The 15,244-nt window shown below is 41.6% G+C and overlaps 2 protein-coding genes across 6 annotated transcripts in view; both read left to right on the top strand.

The window, feature by feature from the left end:
- The window catches only part of CDHR4 (cadherin related family member 4), a 52,629-nt gene extending 38,369 nt beyond the window's left edge, over positions 1 to 14,260 (top strand). For 4 of the 5 annotated variants that reach the window (XM_064274515.1, XM_064274514.1, XM_064274516.1 and 1 more), the window contains one exon: positions 14,129 to 14,260. The gene's annotated coding sequence lies outside the window, so the exon portion shown is untranslated. Of the gene's footprint in view, positions 1 to 13,309; positions 13,455 to 14,128 lie in introns of all 5 variants that reach the window. The other variant, XM_064274513.1, reaches the window with a different exon arrangement.
- Positions 14,257 to 15,244, top strand: part of IP6K1 (inositol hexakisphosphate kinase 1) — a 39,997-nt gene continuing 39,009 nt past the window's right edge. Inside the window, exon 1 of the mRNA XM_064274521.1 lies at positions 14,257 to 14,479. Coding sequence (XP_064130591.1) covers positions 14,257 to 14,479 — 223 coding nt within the window. The remainder of the gene's footprint in view (positions 14,480 to 15,244) is intronic.

Raw genomic sequence — 15,244 nt, forward strand, 5'->3', positions numbered from 1 at the left:
CACGTCTTTTGGGTGTATACATAGGACTGAGATTGCTGGGTCATATGGTAGTTCTGTGTTTAACTTTTTGTGGAACTGTCAAGCTGTTTCCTGAGACATTCACATTTTAGCTGTTCTTGTAGTATTGTGATTTCTTTTACAACAGTTCTCCCACCTTAAAAGGATGTGCTTTCTTGGTGTGGCCATGTTTGGATTCAATTGTAAATGTGCTAGGTGGAAAGTTTACCTCATTCAAGTATAGCTCACCTATACTGAATATTTAGTCACAGCACAAATACTCCTGTGGCCTCTTGTTAGAGGACAATCTGGTACAAATCGCAACTTGAGAATGTTTCTGAAGGATAAGTTTCAGATGAAAAGGGATAGGGCACTTTCGTCTGTCCTTTCTTTTGGGGTTTTCTCATTTTTATTTCCTTTATCATTTTGGGCCTATGCTCTTCTTTAAATTTATCCTTAAATCCCCTTTTTTCACTTTCCATTTCTTAGTACAGCTGAGACAGCAATTTTCAAAACGATCTTTATTAAAAAAAGTGTATCTAGCAAGCACAGGTTTCTGATCTTTAGAAATCCATTAAATACTGTAGAGGTTCACTGAACTCTGGATCCTCTCCTTGTACTAAATTAAGTCCATTCTGACTGTTAATGGGCTGACATATCTCAGGCCGCCTGCCAACTTTCTTTTCCTCCCTCCCTATTTGCTCTCAGCCAGGTGGCCTTAGGATGCCACTGTGTCCCTAGCTCTTAGGAGAGGGGACCCAGGAGTCTAAACAATCCATTATCTCATCCCTGAGAACAAATGACAAAATAGATCCCGTTAAACCTTCCCTTGTTTCAAATCTCCCAGATTGCTCCAGGCCTCTGATATATACCTGGTTTCTAGTGCCCATCCAGCCAAGGTAGATTGGAAGGGCAGGCTTAGGTTGGCAGCCTTACTTAGGACAAGAACATTCCCTGTATTTCCTTTCTCAAAAGAGAGGTTCATGACCATCTGCTTGAAATAATTGGTGGAGTTAGGGGAAGGAGAATTGTTCTCTCTCACCATCATAAGTACACCTCATGTATATCAGTGTTAGTATCAATGCCTGTGGTCTCATATGTAAAGGCAAGAATGGACTTTAGGAAAGCTTTGGGGTTCCTTGGTTATATGTTTTAGGGAACAAACACGCCTTCATGTTAGTTTTCTTCTGTATATATGTATATTTTTTTGTATATGAATTTGAGGTGTTTTGGTATCTGCTTATTTATTTCTGAAATTAAGTTAGAAATTGGTTTTCACAATCCAGAGCTGTACAACCCAAGTTTTATGTGTTGTTCTTTTCTGTTAGTGTGGCTTAATTCATTGTGTTCTTCTCAGAGGGATTTTTGCTATTTTCCCTTTGGATCGTATCAGATAGTAAAAGACTAAAGACTCATAATACTATAGCCAAAAATTTGCTTTACATTCCTGACTTACCAAGTTTAATTAAAAAAAAAAGAACTAAAATTAAAAAATACAAAACAAAACAAAATATACTTCCCTTTTCTTTTTAAATGGGCATGATCTTTTGTCATGATTCTTTAGTGGTTCAGATGAATATGTTTAATTTTAGAAGCGGTAATAGAAATACTGGCTGTATAAACCAATTTTTATGAAAATTTGAGGAAATAAAAAAACGAGGAAATCTGCAAATATACGTGTGGAATGTAAAGGTATCCAGGTATCAAAGGTATCACTCTATAAAATGATTGGACATCAAACCTGAGTGGTTAATCTGAGGTTATAAAGTTACATTGGCTGCAGAATTCGAAATTATAACTGAGCTTCTCAGAGTGGATGCCTGTCAATGTACATGTTGAGTGTGTTTACCCGCCTGATTAAAGAACCTGGTCACCAGGTATTGTCTTGCTCTTGCTGTGGAGACAGTGCCCTTCTAGTTCTTAAAATAGTCTGACCTTGTTTGTCACCATAACTGATTGCAGTTTCTCTTTCTTTCACAGGGTTTTTTTTTATCTGTTGCTACTTTCTAGGCTTTTTACGTTGTTGAATTTGTTAAAAAAAGAGAAACTACTTATATTGTATCTTCTAAATTTGAATCAACAAATTCTTTGATCTGGTTCATCCTTTATAGTTGTGATTGTTTTTGTCTGATCCCTTCCCCTTTGTTTTTCTTTTGTATCATTGATAGAAACAGTCTAATCCTCCTCCTCATAGGCTGTATTCTTTTTTCTTTCCATACTTTGTTTAGTATTTTTTTGGAGGGGGCTAGTTATACGTGTTTTTCTTTGATTGCTGTGTTGTTGTGGCCATCAAGTCAGTTCCAACTCATACCGACCCTATAGGACAGAGTAGAACTGCCCCATAGGGTTTCCAAGGCTGTGACCTTTACAGAAGCAGACTGCCGCGTCTTTCTCCTGCAGAGCAGCTGGCGGGTTTGAACCGCCAACCTTTCAGTTAGCAGCCAGGCACTTAACCACTGTGCCACCAGAGCTATTTTTTTTCTTTATTATGATGTATCACATCTTTTTAGAGTTAAGATACAGAAGTTTGCATTCCCTTTATTTGTTAATTTGGAATTCTGTCAAGTGGCCAACATACTCCGTTTTTCTGTGAAGCCACATTTGCTGTTGGTTCTGTTTTTGGTAGCCCTAGACTAGAAGAATATAAACTTCTTTGATTTACAACCCTAATATTAAAAAAAAAAGGAACTTATCCCTCCATAAACATTTTTTGTGTAAGTTATATACTATACAATTATATACATGTGTACATCTCCTGTATGTGTCTATTATAGACACCTGTTATGTATGTATATCGTAAACATACATTTATTCACTTAATTATGTAAATTATCTGGCCTCCATTTGCTAAGCCCTGTTCTGGGCATTTAGGATAATATACCAGTGAACAAAACAAAGAGCCCTACTTTTATGCTGACATCATAATAAATAAGAAACAATAGACATTCTGAATAAGTAAAGCATGTAATATGTCAGAAGGAGATGAATTCCATGAAAAAAAGAGCAGATTAAGGAGGATGGAGAGTGCAGGTGGAGTTGCAGTTTAAAATAATGTTAGGGCAGGGCTTATTGAGAAAGAGACTTGAAGGGGATGAGGGACTTAGGCATATGGATATCTGGAGGAAGAATGTTCAAGGCAAAGGGAATGACTGGTGCAGAGACCCCAAAGTGAAAATATGCTTGGTTGTTTGAGGAACAGCATGGAGGCTAGTGTGGCTAGAGTAAAGGAGATGAGGTCAGAGAGAAAATGAGGTGATGAGGGTTAGGGAGGATGCAGGTCTTGTGGGGCCTTATGCTTATAGACTGTGGTAAGGAGCTGGGCTTTTACTCTGAGTTGGGAGCCATCGCAGGATTTTGAACAGAGAAGTCACATGCTCTGACTCTCAGCTTAACAGTCACTGTGGCTGCTGTGTTGAGAACAGACTGCAAAAGGGCCATGATAGAAGCAGGGAGGCCAGTTAGGAGATGGGAGGTGTTGGGGATTAACAGGATGGTGGCAGTGGAGGTAGTGAGAAGTAGCTGGATTCTGGATATGTTCTGAAGGTAGAAGCTATAGGATTACATGATACGGGGTATGAGAGAAAGAGAAGAATCAAGAATGACTGTCAGTATTTGGGTGAGAACAGATGTTAAAATGGAGTTGAGGGTGTAGCAGAGAGAGTTTTTGAGGCAGAAGATGAATCTGTTGAACTGCGTTAAATTTAGACATCCTAGACTGAGTAGGCAGTTGGATATTTGAATCTGGTATTCAAGAGGGAGGACTGAACTCAAGTGTAGCTAGGCAAGAGAAGACCAAGCATTGAGCTCTGAGACGTCTAACTTTGAGAGGTTGGGAAGAGGAGGAAGAACCAGCAAAACAGATTGAGTAACAGGAAGACTAGGAGAGTTGGTGCTTGGAGGCCAGGTCAAGAAAACAGATCAAGGAATTCTAATATTTTCTTACCAACTTCCAGGGTACTGCAGTGGTATTCATACCCCACATTGGAACTATTGCTAGTATGTTCTTTCATCTATTATTTGCCGTTTATTGACATCAGACTTCTAGCACTATAGAAGTTTTGTTCTTTTATGAAATAAAAGTTCAGAGAATAGCATGTACTTGATACACAGATTTTAAAATGTTAGCATTTTACTACATTTGCTTCAAACTTGAAAAAAAAATTACAGGTAGAACTGAAGTCCCCTTCCCCTCCTAGATCCCAATCCCCATCTTTTCTCTCCTCCTTGAAAGTTGGTACATATTCTTCCATTCCATGTTGTTGTTCTTGTTAATACGTGTATGTGTTCATAAATTTATATATAATATAGTATTGTTTTATGTACTTAATTTACAGTGACATCATGTTAGAAATATCATTCCTGAACTTGCTTTTTCCAGTTTGTTTTTTTTAAGTTATTCATGTTGGTATATGTAGTCATTCAATTCAATACTGTACACTTTATGGATTTGTTTATCCATTCCCCCTTGATGGACATTTAGGTGATTTCCAATTTTTCTGTTACAACAATGCTGCAGTGAACATCCTTGAACCTGCCATCTTGAGCATGTGCTGGATTGTGGAGGGTGTTCATCATTGGTTTTGGGTTGCCATCAGCAGAATAGCAAAAACAAAAACCAGACTCGTTTTGACCCTCGTAGCGACCCTGTAAGACAGAGTAGAATTGCCCCAAAGGGTTTCCAAGGAGTGGCTGGTGGATTTGAACTGCCAACCTTTTGGTTAGCAGCCGAGCTCTTAACCACTATACTACCAGGGCTCCATCAGTAGAATAGGTGGAGCCATTTCTTCCTGCCCTGCTAATGCCTGGTATGTCCAGACTTTTTTTTTTTTTTTAACCAATCATATAGGAATGAAATGATTTCTTATTTTAATTTGCGTTTCCCTGATTGCTTGTGAAGTGGGCCATCTTTTTACTTGTTTATTGGCCATCCGAGTCTCCTCTTCTGTGACTTGCCTTTGTACTTTTTTTTTCCTACTTTAATTTATAGGTGTTCTTACCACTTTTTTTTGCTGATTAAAATTTCATCTAGTCTGCTTGACTCTATCTTCATTTATGGCTCTCTTATACAAAAAATGAATTTTAATGTGGCTGGGGGTTAGAATGAGGGGATTTATAAGTGAGCACAATGGATCTTTTGGGGATGATAGAAATGTTCTAAATTGGATTGCGGAGATGGTTGTACAACTCTTCAAATTTGCTAAAAATCATTACACTGTACATTTAAATGAGTAAATTTTACGGCGTGTAAATTATGCCTCGCACCACCTATCTTGTCAGTTTTGTACTGTAATGGCTTGCATGTTGTTTTGATGCTGGAAGCTATGCCACTGGTATTTCAAATCCTAGTAGGGCCACCCACAGTGGACAGGTTTCAGCGGTGCTTCCAGGCTAAGACAGATTAGACAGAAAGGGCCTGGCCATCTACTGCTGAAAATTAGCCAGTGAAAACCCTATGGATTACAACAGAATACTGTCTGATACAATGCAGTAAGATGAGCCCCCTAGGTTGAGGGGTGGGGGTGGAACAAGCCCGTTGCTGTCGAGTCGATTCTGACTCATAGTTACCCTATAGGACAGAGTAGGACTGCCCCATAGGGTTTCCGAGGAGCACCTGGTGGATTCAAACTGCTGACCTTTTGGTTAGCAGTCGTAGCTCTTAATCACTATGCCACCAGGGTTTATACCTAGTGATCTCAATAATAGACTTGAACATATAAAAGATCTCGAAGGTGACACAGGATCAGGCAATATTTTGTTCTGCTGTACATGGGGTCACCATGAGTTGGAGCTGACTCGATGACAACTGACAATAACAACGTTATGCCTCAATTAAAACTTAAAAATTCTAATGCATCGGTGTTTTCAATTATGGTTTGTTATTTTAATGTCTTACTAAATTGGTGGTTCAGTGGGTAGAATTCTTGCCTTCCACGTGGAAGACTTTGGTTTGATTCTAGCCAATGCACCTCCTGTGCAGCTATCTCCCGTCTGTCAGTGGAGGTTTGCATGTTGCTATGATGCTGAACATGTTTCAGTGAGGCTTACAGACTAAGGTGGACTAGGAAGAAAGGCCTGGGAATCTACTTCTGAAAATCAGCCAAAGAAAACCCTGTGGCACAACAGTCAGATCTGCAGCTGATCATGGGGATGGTGCAGGACTGGGCAGTGTTTTATTGCATTGTGCATGGGGTCACCATCAGTTGGGGCCAACTCAATGGCATCTAATAACAACATTGTTAAAAGGCATTCACATTTTTTTCTGATTATCTTAAAGTTTTATTTCGCACATTTAGGTTCTTAATTCGTTGAGAATTTGTGGGTGTTGTCAGAGTCAGTGATACAATTTTATTCGTATCTGTGTATCAGTTATTACAGTGCAGTACATGACATTGGAATTTTGATTGAAGTTACATTATATTTCATTATTGAGCCCACCCACAAATGAAATAGTGTATTTATGTCTTTTAAGTCCTTCAGAAAAGTTTTATTATTGGTCTGGTATAATTTTTTTTTTCTTTTTTTTTGGTTTGAAGGAATGGTACAAATAAAAGAACTTCAGTGAATGTTTTAGTACAATTTATAGAAAAGGTAAAGGTAAATCCAACATGCATGTGCTGTCTTGGTGACCACGGAAGTCACCCCTGTGGCTATGGAGAAGCCAGGCTAAAGCTTAGCTATCTCCATCAGTCTCTCCCAAGGTGTGCTTGTCAAAGAGATACTCTGCCAGGCCAGATTTCTGGGCCCCCATTTTGTGCAAATTGGTGGTCACTCAGTTCTTTGATGGATCTCACCTCATTTAGGTGAGGCGTCTCAGTGAAGTTACACAGTGGGAGTCATTCTTGTCAGTGGCCTGTTTGTGCCGTTCCAGTAGTGAGTGAGTCACGCTTTTATCTAAGTGTAAGGCACACTCCATTGTATTCAGCCCGCTGTCCCAGTCGTCAGGGTGTGATTTCTTGGTACCCTGAAGGAAGATTTGGCTGCCTTGTTGGTTCTGGAGCTTCATCAGTTTCTCAGCATGTTCCCTATTTGGCAGAATTCTTCAAAGCCACTTCATCGCAGTTGACATGTAAGACACGGACAGTTAGATATAGGAAGTTTACAGCTCCAGGTTCATCTGGTGGCTGATGGCAGCCTCCGAGTCCTGATTGTAGTTCTGGCGCACCTGCAACAGGGATGTGGTGCTCATGGTGGCAGTTGAGGAGAGGTAGAAGAGGCTGCATGGGCAGAGACCTTGGAACGTCAACGGGCACTGCTGTGAGGAGGTGGCAGAGGGCTGGCTGGGAGCTGCTGATTGGGGGAAGTTTGGCAAGCGCAGGGTTCATTTCAAACACTGTTGGAGCAGGAGACCACGGCAACTCTGTGAAGAACGTCTCTGGTTTGGCGTAATTTTCAAAGATTTATAGGTACTTTACAGTTTTGGATGCTGTTGTGAATGGGATCGTTTAAACAGTTTTCATTTTCTAATTGTTTTTGCTGGTTCAAGGGGACACTATTGATTTTTTCTTTGTTATGAATTTCTAACTAATTAAGCTATGTAATTAAGCTCTTTCTAAGATGCACCAATATCAGTCCGTTTCAGCTCACTGATGCCTAGGATATTGATCTTTATTCGTCCCATTTCAATTTTGACAACTTCCAATTTTCCTAGACTCATACTTCACACGTTCCACATTCTGATTACTAATGGATGTTCGCAACTGTTTCTTCTCATTTTGAGCTGTGCCACATCAGCAAAGGAAGGTCCCAAAAGCTTTACTCTCTCTCCACATCATTAAGGTCAACTCTACTTTGAGAAGGCGGCTCTTCCCCAGCCATATTTTGATTACCTTCCAACCTGAGTGGCTCATCTTCTGGCACTATATCAGACAGCGTTCTGCGGCTATTCATAAGGTTTTCACTGGCCAACTTTTTCAGAAGTAGATAGTGATGTCTTTCTTCCTAGTCTGTCTTAGTCTGGAAGCTCAGCTGAAACCTGTCCACCATGGGTGACCCTGCTGGTATTTAAAATACCAGTGACATAGCTTCCAGCATCACAGCAACATGTAAGTCACCACAGCACAACAAACTAACAGATGAGTGGTAGGCAGTCACTTTAGTCCTTCTTAATCTAACATCCATACTTGCTCCCTTTCAACCACGTATAATTCTCACAAGGCTGGTGACAATGTTGAAGAAAGAATGCAGTCATCGTTAACGACCCCATAAGTCAAGTCAATATTCACCTGGTTAGGCCATGGTCCATTCACAATAAAAGGAAAAAGAACTGGAACCTCGTCTTGTATTTAGGACATAGGAGTTATCTACTAGGGATTATAGCGTTTTTTTCCCTCAGTTTTTTTTTTTTTTTTAATTGTACTTTAGATGAAGTTTTATGGAACAAACTAGCTTCTCATTAAGCAGTTAGTAAGTACACATATTGTCTTGTGACGTTGGTTGCTAACCCCAAGACATGTCAACACTCTCCCCTTCTTGACCTTGGTTTGCCTGTTACCAGCTTTCCTGTCCCCTCCTGTCTTTCCCCCTGGCCTGGTATGTCTGTTTAGTCTCTTTTTGTTTTATGAGTCTATCTGATCTTTGGCTGAAAGGTGAACCTCAGGAGTGATTTTTTTACTGAGCTAAAAGAGTGTCTGGGGGCCATACTCTGAGGGTTTCTCCGGTCTCTGTCAGATCAGCAAGTCTGGTCTTTTTTTTTTTTTTTTTTTTTGGTGAGTTAGAATTTTGTTCTACATTTTTCTCCGACTCTTTTTGGGACCCTCCCCATTGTAATACCTGTCAGAGCAGTTGGTGGTGGTAGCCAGGCAGCATCTGGTTGTGCTGGACTTAGTCTGGTAGAGGCCATAGTACTTGTGGTCCATCATTCATTTGGACTAATCTTCCCCTCGTGTCTTTGGTTTTCTTCATTCTCCCTTGTTCTGGGTGGGTTGAGACCAGTGGAGTATCTTAGATGGCCACTCACAGTCTTCTAAGACCCCAGATGCTACTCACCAAAGTAGAATGTAGAACATCGTCTTTATAAGCTATGTTATGCCAGTTGAGCTGTGTGTTCCCCAAGACCATGGTCCCCACAGCCCTCAGCCCAGTAATTCAGTCCTTCAGGGAATTTGGATGTGTCTCTGGAGCTTCCATGGCCTTGCCTTAGACAAGTGTGCTGACTTCTAGAGATGATAGTTTTAATAACAGTATGGTTTTGCCCAAACCCAAAACTTCTTCTTGGACAAAGTATCTGTTTTGGGAAACTAAAACCTATCTTGGTGCTATCCTTTTCCCCCTTCCCTAAGATCTGATTCAGACCCAAATGCAAACAACCTAGTAAAATCAGACATAGTGGGTTAAACATCTGATGTACTAGATGATATTCTTGATTCATTTCTGTTTTTCAAGATTGTTTCATCAGAAAGGAGCTTTACTATTACATACTAACGTGTTGGACAGGCCTCACCAGTACGAACTTCCCTGTTTTTAAACATTTAAAAGAACTTCCTATCTAGTACACACACAGCTTGTACAGTACTTTCCATAGAAAAGTACAAGATTCTTCTAATAAAAACAAGATTTCCTCACCCAGTAGCTACCAAGTCATCACTGAAAGGGTGAAGACTCATCAGAAAAAGAACAAGTACTCTGGAAGCAGAGCTTGAAACACTGATCATGATTTCCTGAGGATCCTTCTCAGTACCCTAGGGATGCTTCGCACTGCAGCTGCTCCTTAAGGCCACACAGATGAAAGGGGCAGGGAGGAGAAAGACTTAGAAATTCCCCTTCATCTCTGAATCTAGGCAAATGCCACCTCAGACTTGCATGTCAAAGAATTAGGCTATAGAAAGTAAGTACTAATTGCAGCTGCTTTTTACTTTTGTGGGAAAAAAAAAGGGGGGGGGGCCATCAGAATCACTGGGGAGACTAGGTGCCTCTTTGTTCCTGGGGATCCGTTTTAGTAAATGCCAGCTTTCTACCAGTCTTGAAAACTGTGGTAATAGGTTACAAGTTCTTCCACATCTATAGTGGCTGGGTCTAGACACATTTGAAGGGTGGAATTGAAGTAGCTGTTTTGTAACATTCAGGTTACCACCTTTTATTTCTTTACTTGACACCCAGCGTAGAGGTGTGTATCCATAGGGATTCTGCCTTTCCAGAGAGAATTGTAATGAGTATTATTTGGAAAGCCAAACAAGACAGGTGACTTGGGAACACAGTACTTGGGACTAATTCTACCTAGGGAAAACTTGGTCATGATTTCTGTAGTGATGGATCTCTCAGATAATAGACTCCAGGAAGAAACACTGTAAAACACACGTCTCCATTTAGATTTCCCTCTGCCCAGAGCTTACAGCCCTCCTCACTGCAGACATGTCCTCCTGCTCCTGGACAGCTAATCACAATTCCCTGTATAAGGAACCACTCTGAGATGTGGAAATGCAGGGAGACACTTGATTACGCTCCTGCCCTTCATCTGGTATGTCACAAGTTTCTGACACTGCTGGGGAACAGGGGAGGGAATTGCAGAACAAGTCTCTTCCTGTCCTCTAGACTCTACACACCATAACAGTTTACACTGTACAGGTTTGCCTAACTCTGCTGGATGTACTGAAAGATCTTTTAAGATGTTTGGGCCAAATGGATAGTCTCCATGCTGGGGGAAATGATGCTGTTCTGGGATTTCTCTGGTCTGTTCTGAGAGAAAGTGACAGGGAGAAAGAAAGTGCTCTCTGCCTTGCTGGTTGGCATCGTGCTTGGTTACTTGGATTTTGTGCTGGAAGAGCTTCAGGATAGCTGTCGTTAATGCCTAGAATGATAGTGCTGGTGACAGGGAAAGACTGTCGGACCGTGATCTTCTAGGTGGCATTGGCAGCTGAATAGCTCAGAGGGCTGATGAGGTTGAAGATGTTGAAGGTGATGGCATTCTGGGCAGTTACAGAAGTCACTGACAGTGACAGCCAGGAGCAGAAGTATCTGGAGTCACTGGAGATATAGTCAAGTCATGGCTTACAGAGATCACAGTTGCAGTGGGATCTTCTACAGCAGAGGCTTTTTAACTGCCAGTTAATTCCAGAGTGGGGGGGCGGGGGCGGGGATAAACCTGGGCATTGCTTTCCTTCAGCTGCCTCCAGGTGACTCATTGCTTTGGAGACAAAAGGTTCTCTAGTTTGTGAGTGGAATGTCAGATGCATTGTTGGTGCTTGCAGGAGCTACTCGTGAATGGACTGCTGTCCAGGGCTAAGCCAGCTCAAAGGTAGGCCTGTTCGGGCTTGAAAATACTGCCTTTGTAAAGCACCTTTCCCACGGAAGCTTGGGGAAATTAGAACAACTGGGCTTTTTTTTTTTTTTTTTTAAAGTCATATTTAATTGTGTTTTCAGTGAACGTTTACACAGCAAATTAAGTTCCCGTTTGACAATTTCTATACACATTGTTCAGTGACATTAGTACAACAACTTGGCTCTTAATTGACCTTTTGCTCTTTATCCTTGTCCAGCTTAGCAGTGATTCCAAGAAGTGACTCCTGCCCTCCACCCCTTTTTTCTGGTCTCTTGGCATCATTTTAAACTGTTAGGTTCTTTTTGTCCCATTGTCCTTGTAGTATTTACATACCTTACGAGGTCCACAGGAAGGGAGGATTCTTTCTGCTCCCCTAATTCTTTTCTGAAACCTGTGTGACTGCCTGATGAGAGGAGTGGACAAGGCTTTTGAAGAAATAGCAAAATGAGAAATTGCAGTTGCATTTAAGGGAACAAAGAACATTTTTGGGAACAAGAGAGAATTTCTTTATCTGAGCTGTGTTAATTATAAAGCGAAGTGATTTTTCAGGGGAAAAAAAAATCACAAGAGGAGAGAGGCCAAGAAGATGTTCCAGAGTGAAGAAACATGAGAACTAAATGCAGTACGTGATCCTGGACGGACCTTGGATGGAGGAGAGGGACAATGTATTTGTTTCCTAGGGCTACCATAACCAATTACCACAGACTTGGTGGCATTTATTCTCTCATAGTTCTCACAGAAGTCTGAAATCAGGGTGTTGGCAGAGTTGGTTCCTTTTGGAGGCTCTGAGGGGACATCCATTCCATGCCTTTCTCCTAGCTTCTGGTGACTGCCAGCACCCCTTGGTGTTCCCTGGAGTTAGAACTTTATAACTCCAGTCTTTGCCTCTGTCTTCTCATGGCCTTCCCTTCTGTTTTCTTCTTTTCTTAAGAGTTTTTTAAAATAAGCTTTATACTGAAGTGTAACATGTATATAGAGAAGTGTACACATCTGCTGACCACCACCCAGAATAAGAAATAGAACATCACCAGCACTCCAGACGTGCCCCCTTGTGCCTCTCCTAGGTACTACCCGCCTTCTTGGGAAGGCCATGTCCACCCTAAAGATAATCATCATCCTGGCTTCCAACACATAGGTGAGACCATTTGCTTGAAGTTGCACCACGAGTAAAGGGCCTGGTGCCAGTTTTACTACCCTGTTCTGTAGCAGGAGCCCCAAAGGTGGACAAGTTCTGTGTGGGCAGTGGCAAAAGTGATGGGCTGGCTTCATAATTCTGCTGCATCCTGGCTGTAACTAGGTGTAGGCATGAACACCTGCGAGTCTGGGGAGAAGGCCATGTCTTTCTCAGGAATCAGAGAAGGGTCCGCCAGGGAAGTTCCTCTCAATCTGCCTCAGCCAGGAGCTTGGTCTTTAAGACATGTGCAGTACAGCACACACACACACCCTTATGATCTGCTTATAGCTTGAAGGATGGTTGCGACTGCAGACCTTCTCAGTAAATCTCTGACCTCTCAGGAAAGCTGTTAGGAACTTACTGGAAGGAAAGCTTTTTTTTTTTTTTTGGTAAATTATGGTAAAAATAAAACAAGGTGTTTGCCAACTCAACATTTTTTACATTTACAATTGAGGGACAGTGGTTCTATTCATGTTGTGTAACCATTACTACTCTCTTTCCAGATTTTTCTATCACATTGACAGAAACTCAGTACCCCTGACCAGTGACTTCTTTCTCCTTTCCTCTTGTCCCTGGTAACCACTAACAAACTTTGATCTCTATATACTTACCTATTCTAGATATTTCATATAAGTGGGATCATACAATATTTGTCCTTTGGTGGCTGGCTGACTTTGTTCAGCATAATGTTCTCAAGGTTCAGCCATGTTGTAGCATGTATCAGCACTTCTTTTCTCTTTAGAGCTGAGCTGTGTTCCATTGTATGTATATACCACATTTTGTTTATTCATCTGTTGATGGACATTTAGGTGGTTTATCTCTTGCAGGTAGAGTCATATTCCTACTCTGCAAATTTTTTATTTTTTCTCATCTTGATCTTTCAGATGTATGTAATCTTGCCAACTCTACACACCTAATTTAGAAAATATACTCAGTATTAAAGAAGTTGCTAACTACTTTAACTGTCTTGAGAGAAAATTGGCGTCACAAGGAGGGTGTTTGAGCACAAAGATAAAGCTTTTCCCACTGGTGAGTAGAGAGTCAGGCAAAAAGGGAAGTTCTGTGGTGCTAGACACGGTCATAACTTGACAGCCATAGATTTAAACTAGAAGAGATATGAAACCAGAATTCTTTCGAGAAAAGCAAAACCTTTTTTGATTCTGTAACTCAAATGGCTGTCCCACCCTGGTTCTTGGCACCTTCAGCACAAAAGTTGGGGATCTACTGTTACTTGATTTTTCAGGAAAAAATGCTTCCTTTGAGGCAGGGAGAGATCCTTAGCAGGTATTAGATATCTTGAGAAATCTGAACAGAATAAATTCGTGTTGCCCCTGTTTTTTTTCCTGAACTCTTCAACTTTGTGAGGTAAACAGGGAATTAGTCGCCTTCTTGATGTTTATAACGTTGTAGCTCTAAAATAAAATCCTTTAGACAACTTACAAGGAATCCAAGAATTAGAAAAGGAAGAGACTGTGGGCTTCTGTGCACAAAATGACGACGGGGCCCAGAGTTGCAACAGTCAACAAAAATTTACTGACTGCTTCTCACGCACCAGGCAGTGTTGTACGTGCTGGGGATACACAAAGCAGGGAACAAAACAGAGTCCCTGTTCTCACTCACAGAGCAGATATTCTGTGAACTCCAGGGAGATTGTATCTTGCCAGATGTTTTAATTCCTTCTTTTCCTCTGTTCCTTTCCATAGGACATAAGAATAAGCTGAACAGACTCTGACAACTGGCTTTCAGCTCTCCAGGACTTTCTATCCAGTTCTCCTTTTGTGGCCCATGTGCTGCATCCTCTGCCCTCAGTGTGCAGCCGGCCCCCAACGCAATGTGTGTTTGTCAAACCATGGAAGTGGGGCAGTATGGCAAGAACACAAGTCGGGCTGGAGACCGGGGAGTCCTCCTGGAACCCTTCATCCACCAGGTGGGCGGACACAGCAGCATGATGCGCTACGACGACCACACTGTGTGCAAGCCCCTCATCTCCCGGGAGCAGCGCTTCTATGAGTCCCTCCCTCCTGAAATGAAGGAGTTCACCCCTGAGTACAAAGGTCAGTTGCTGGCCAGTTTGGTGAGAGCAGTAGCCTCAAGCCTGCGGGCACTTGACTCAGTTTTCCTTGTTTTGTTGGCCATGTGATGTGATTGTAGGTCTCCATTGTCTCAAAGAAGCTGAGTTACTTTGTTAACCAAAAGCATCAGCAAGGCTGAAAGCATCAGCAGAGTCTTTATGTTTTGAAAATTGAATTCATTGGTAGGTAAACTAAGAAGAATTCACACCCTTAAGTCCCATTGGTGGAGAAGAACATGCTGTAGTCAAGGATGTTTCCCCTGTTTGCTCTTAAAATCTAGAAGAGAAGGGAGTGGCACTTCTTTGGCTCCTGAGGAGGAAGAATTGCATGTTATCCAGGTTATGGCTGTGAAATGGCTGGCAAGGAGGCTCTGTGAGCCTGTGTCTATATGTGCTGGGGGAATGAATTGATGTTAAGAAATTTAGAGAAGGCAGGAACCTCAAGGTCCTAAGTTTTGAAGAGAAAATAATTTGTTTTAAAGTATAAATTGTTGTTGTTGTTAGGTGCTGTCTTAGTCATTTAGTACTGCTGTAACAGAAATACCACAAGTGGATGGCTTTAACAAAGAGAAGTTTATTCTCTCAGAGTCCAATAAGCTAGAAGTCTGAATTCAGGGCACCAGTTCCAGGGGACAGCTTTCTCTCTCTGGTGGCTTTGGAGGGAGGTCCTAGTCATCAGTCTTCCCTTGGATGTATTCTGCTCCCGGCACTGCTTTCTTGGTGGTATGAGGTTCCCCTGTCTCTCTGC

Source organism: Loxodonta africana, chromosome 22 (assembly GCF_030014295.1).
Source record: "Loxodonta africana isolate mLoxAfr1 chromosome 22, mLoxAfr1.hap2, whole genome shotgun sequence".
NCBI classification, from domain to species: Eukaryota; Metazoa; Chordata; class Mammalia; order Proboscidea; family Elephantidae; genus Loxodonta; species Loxodonta africana.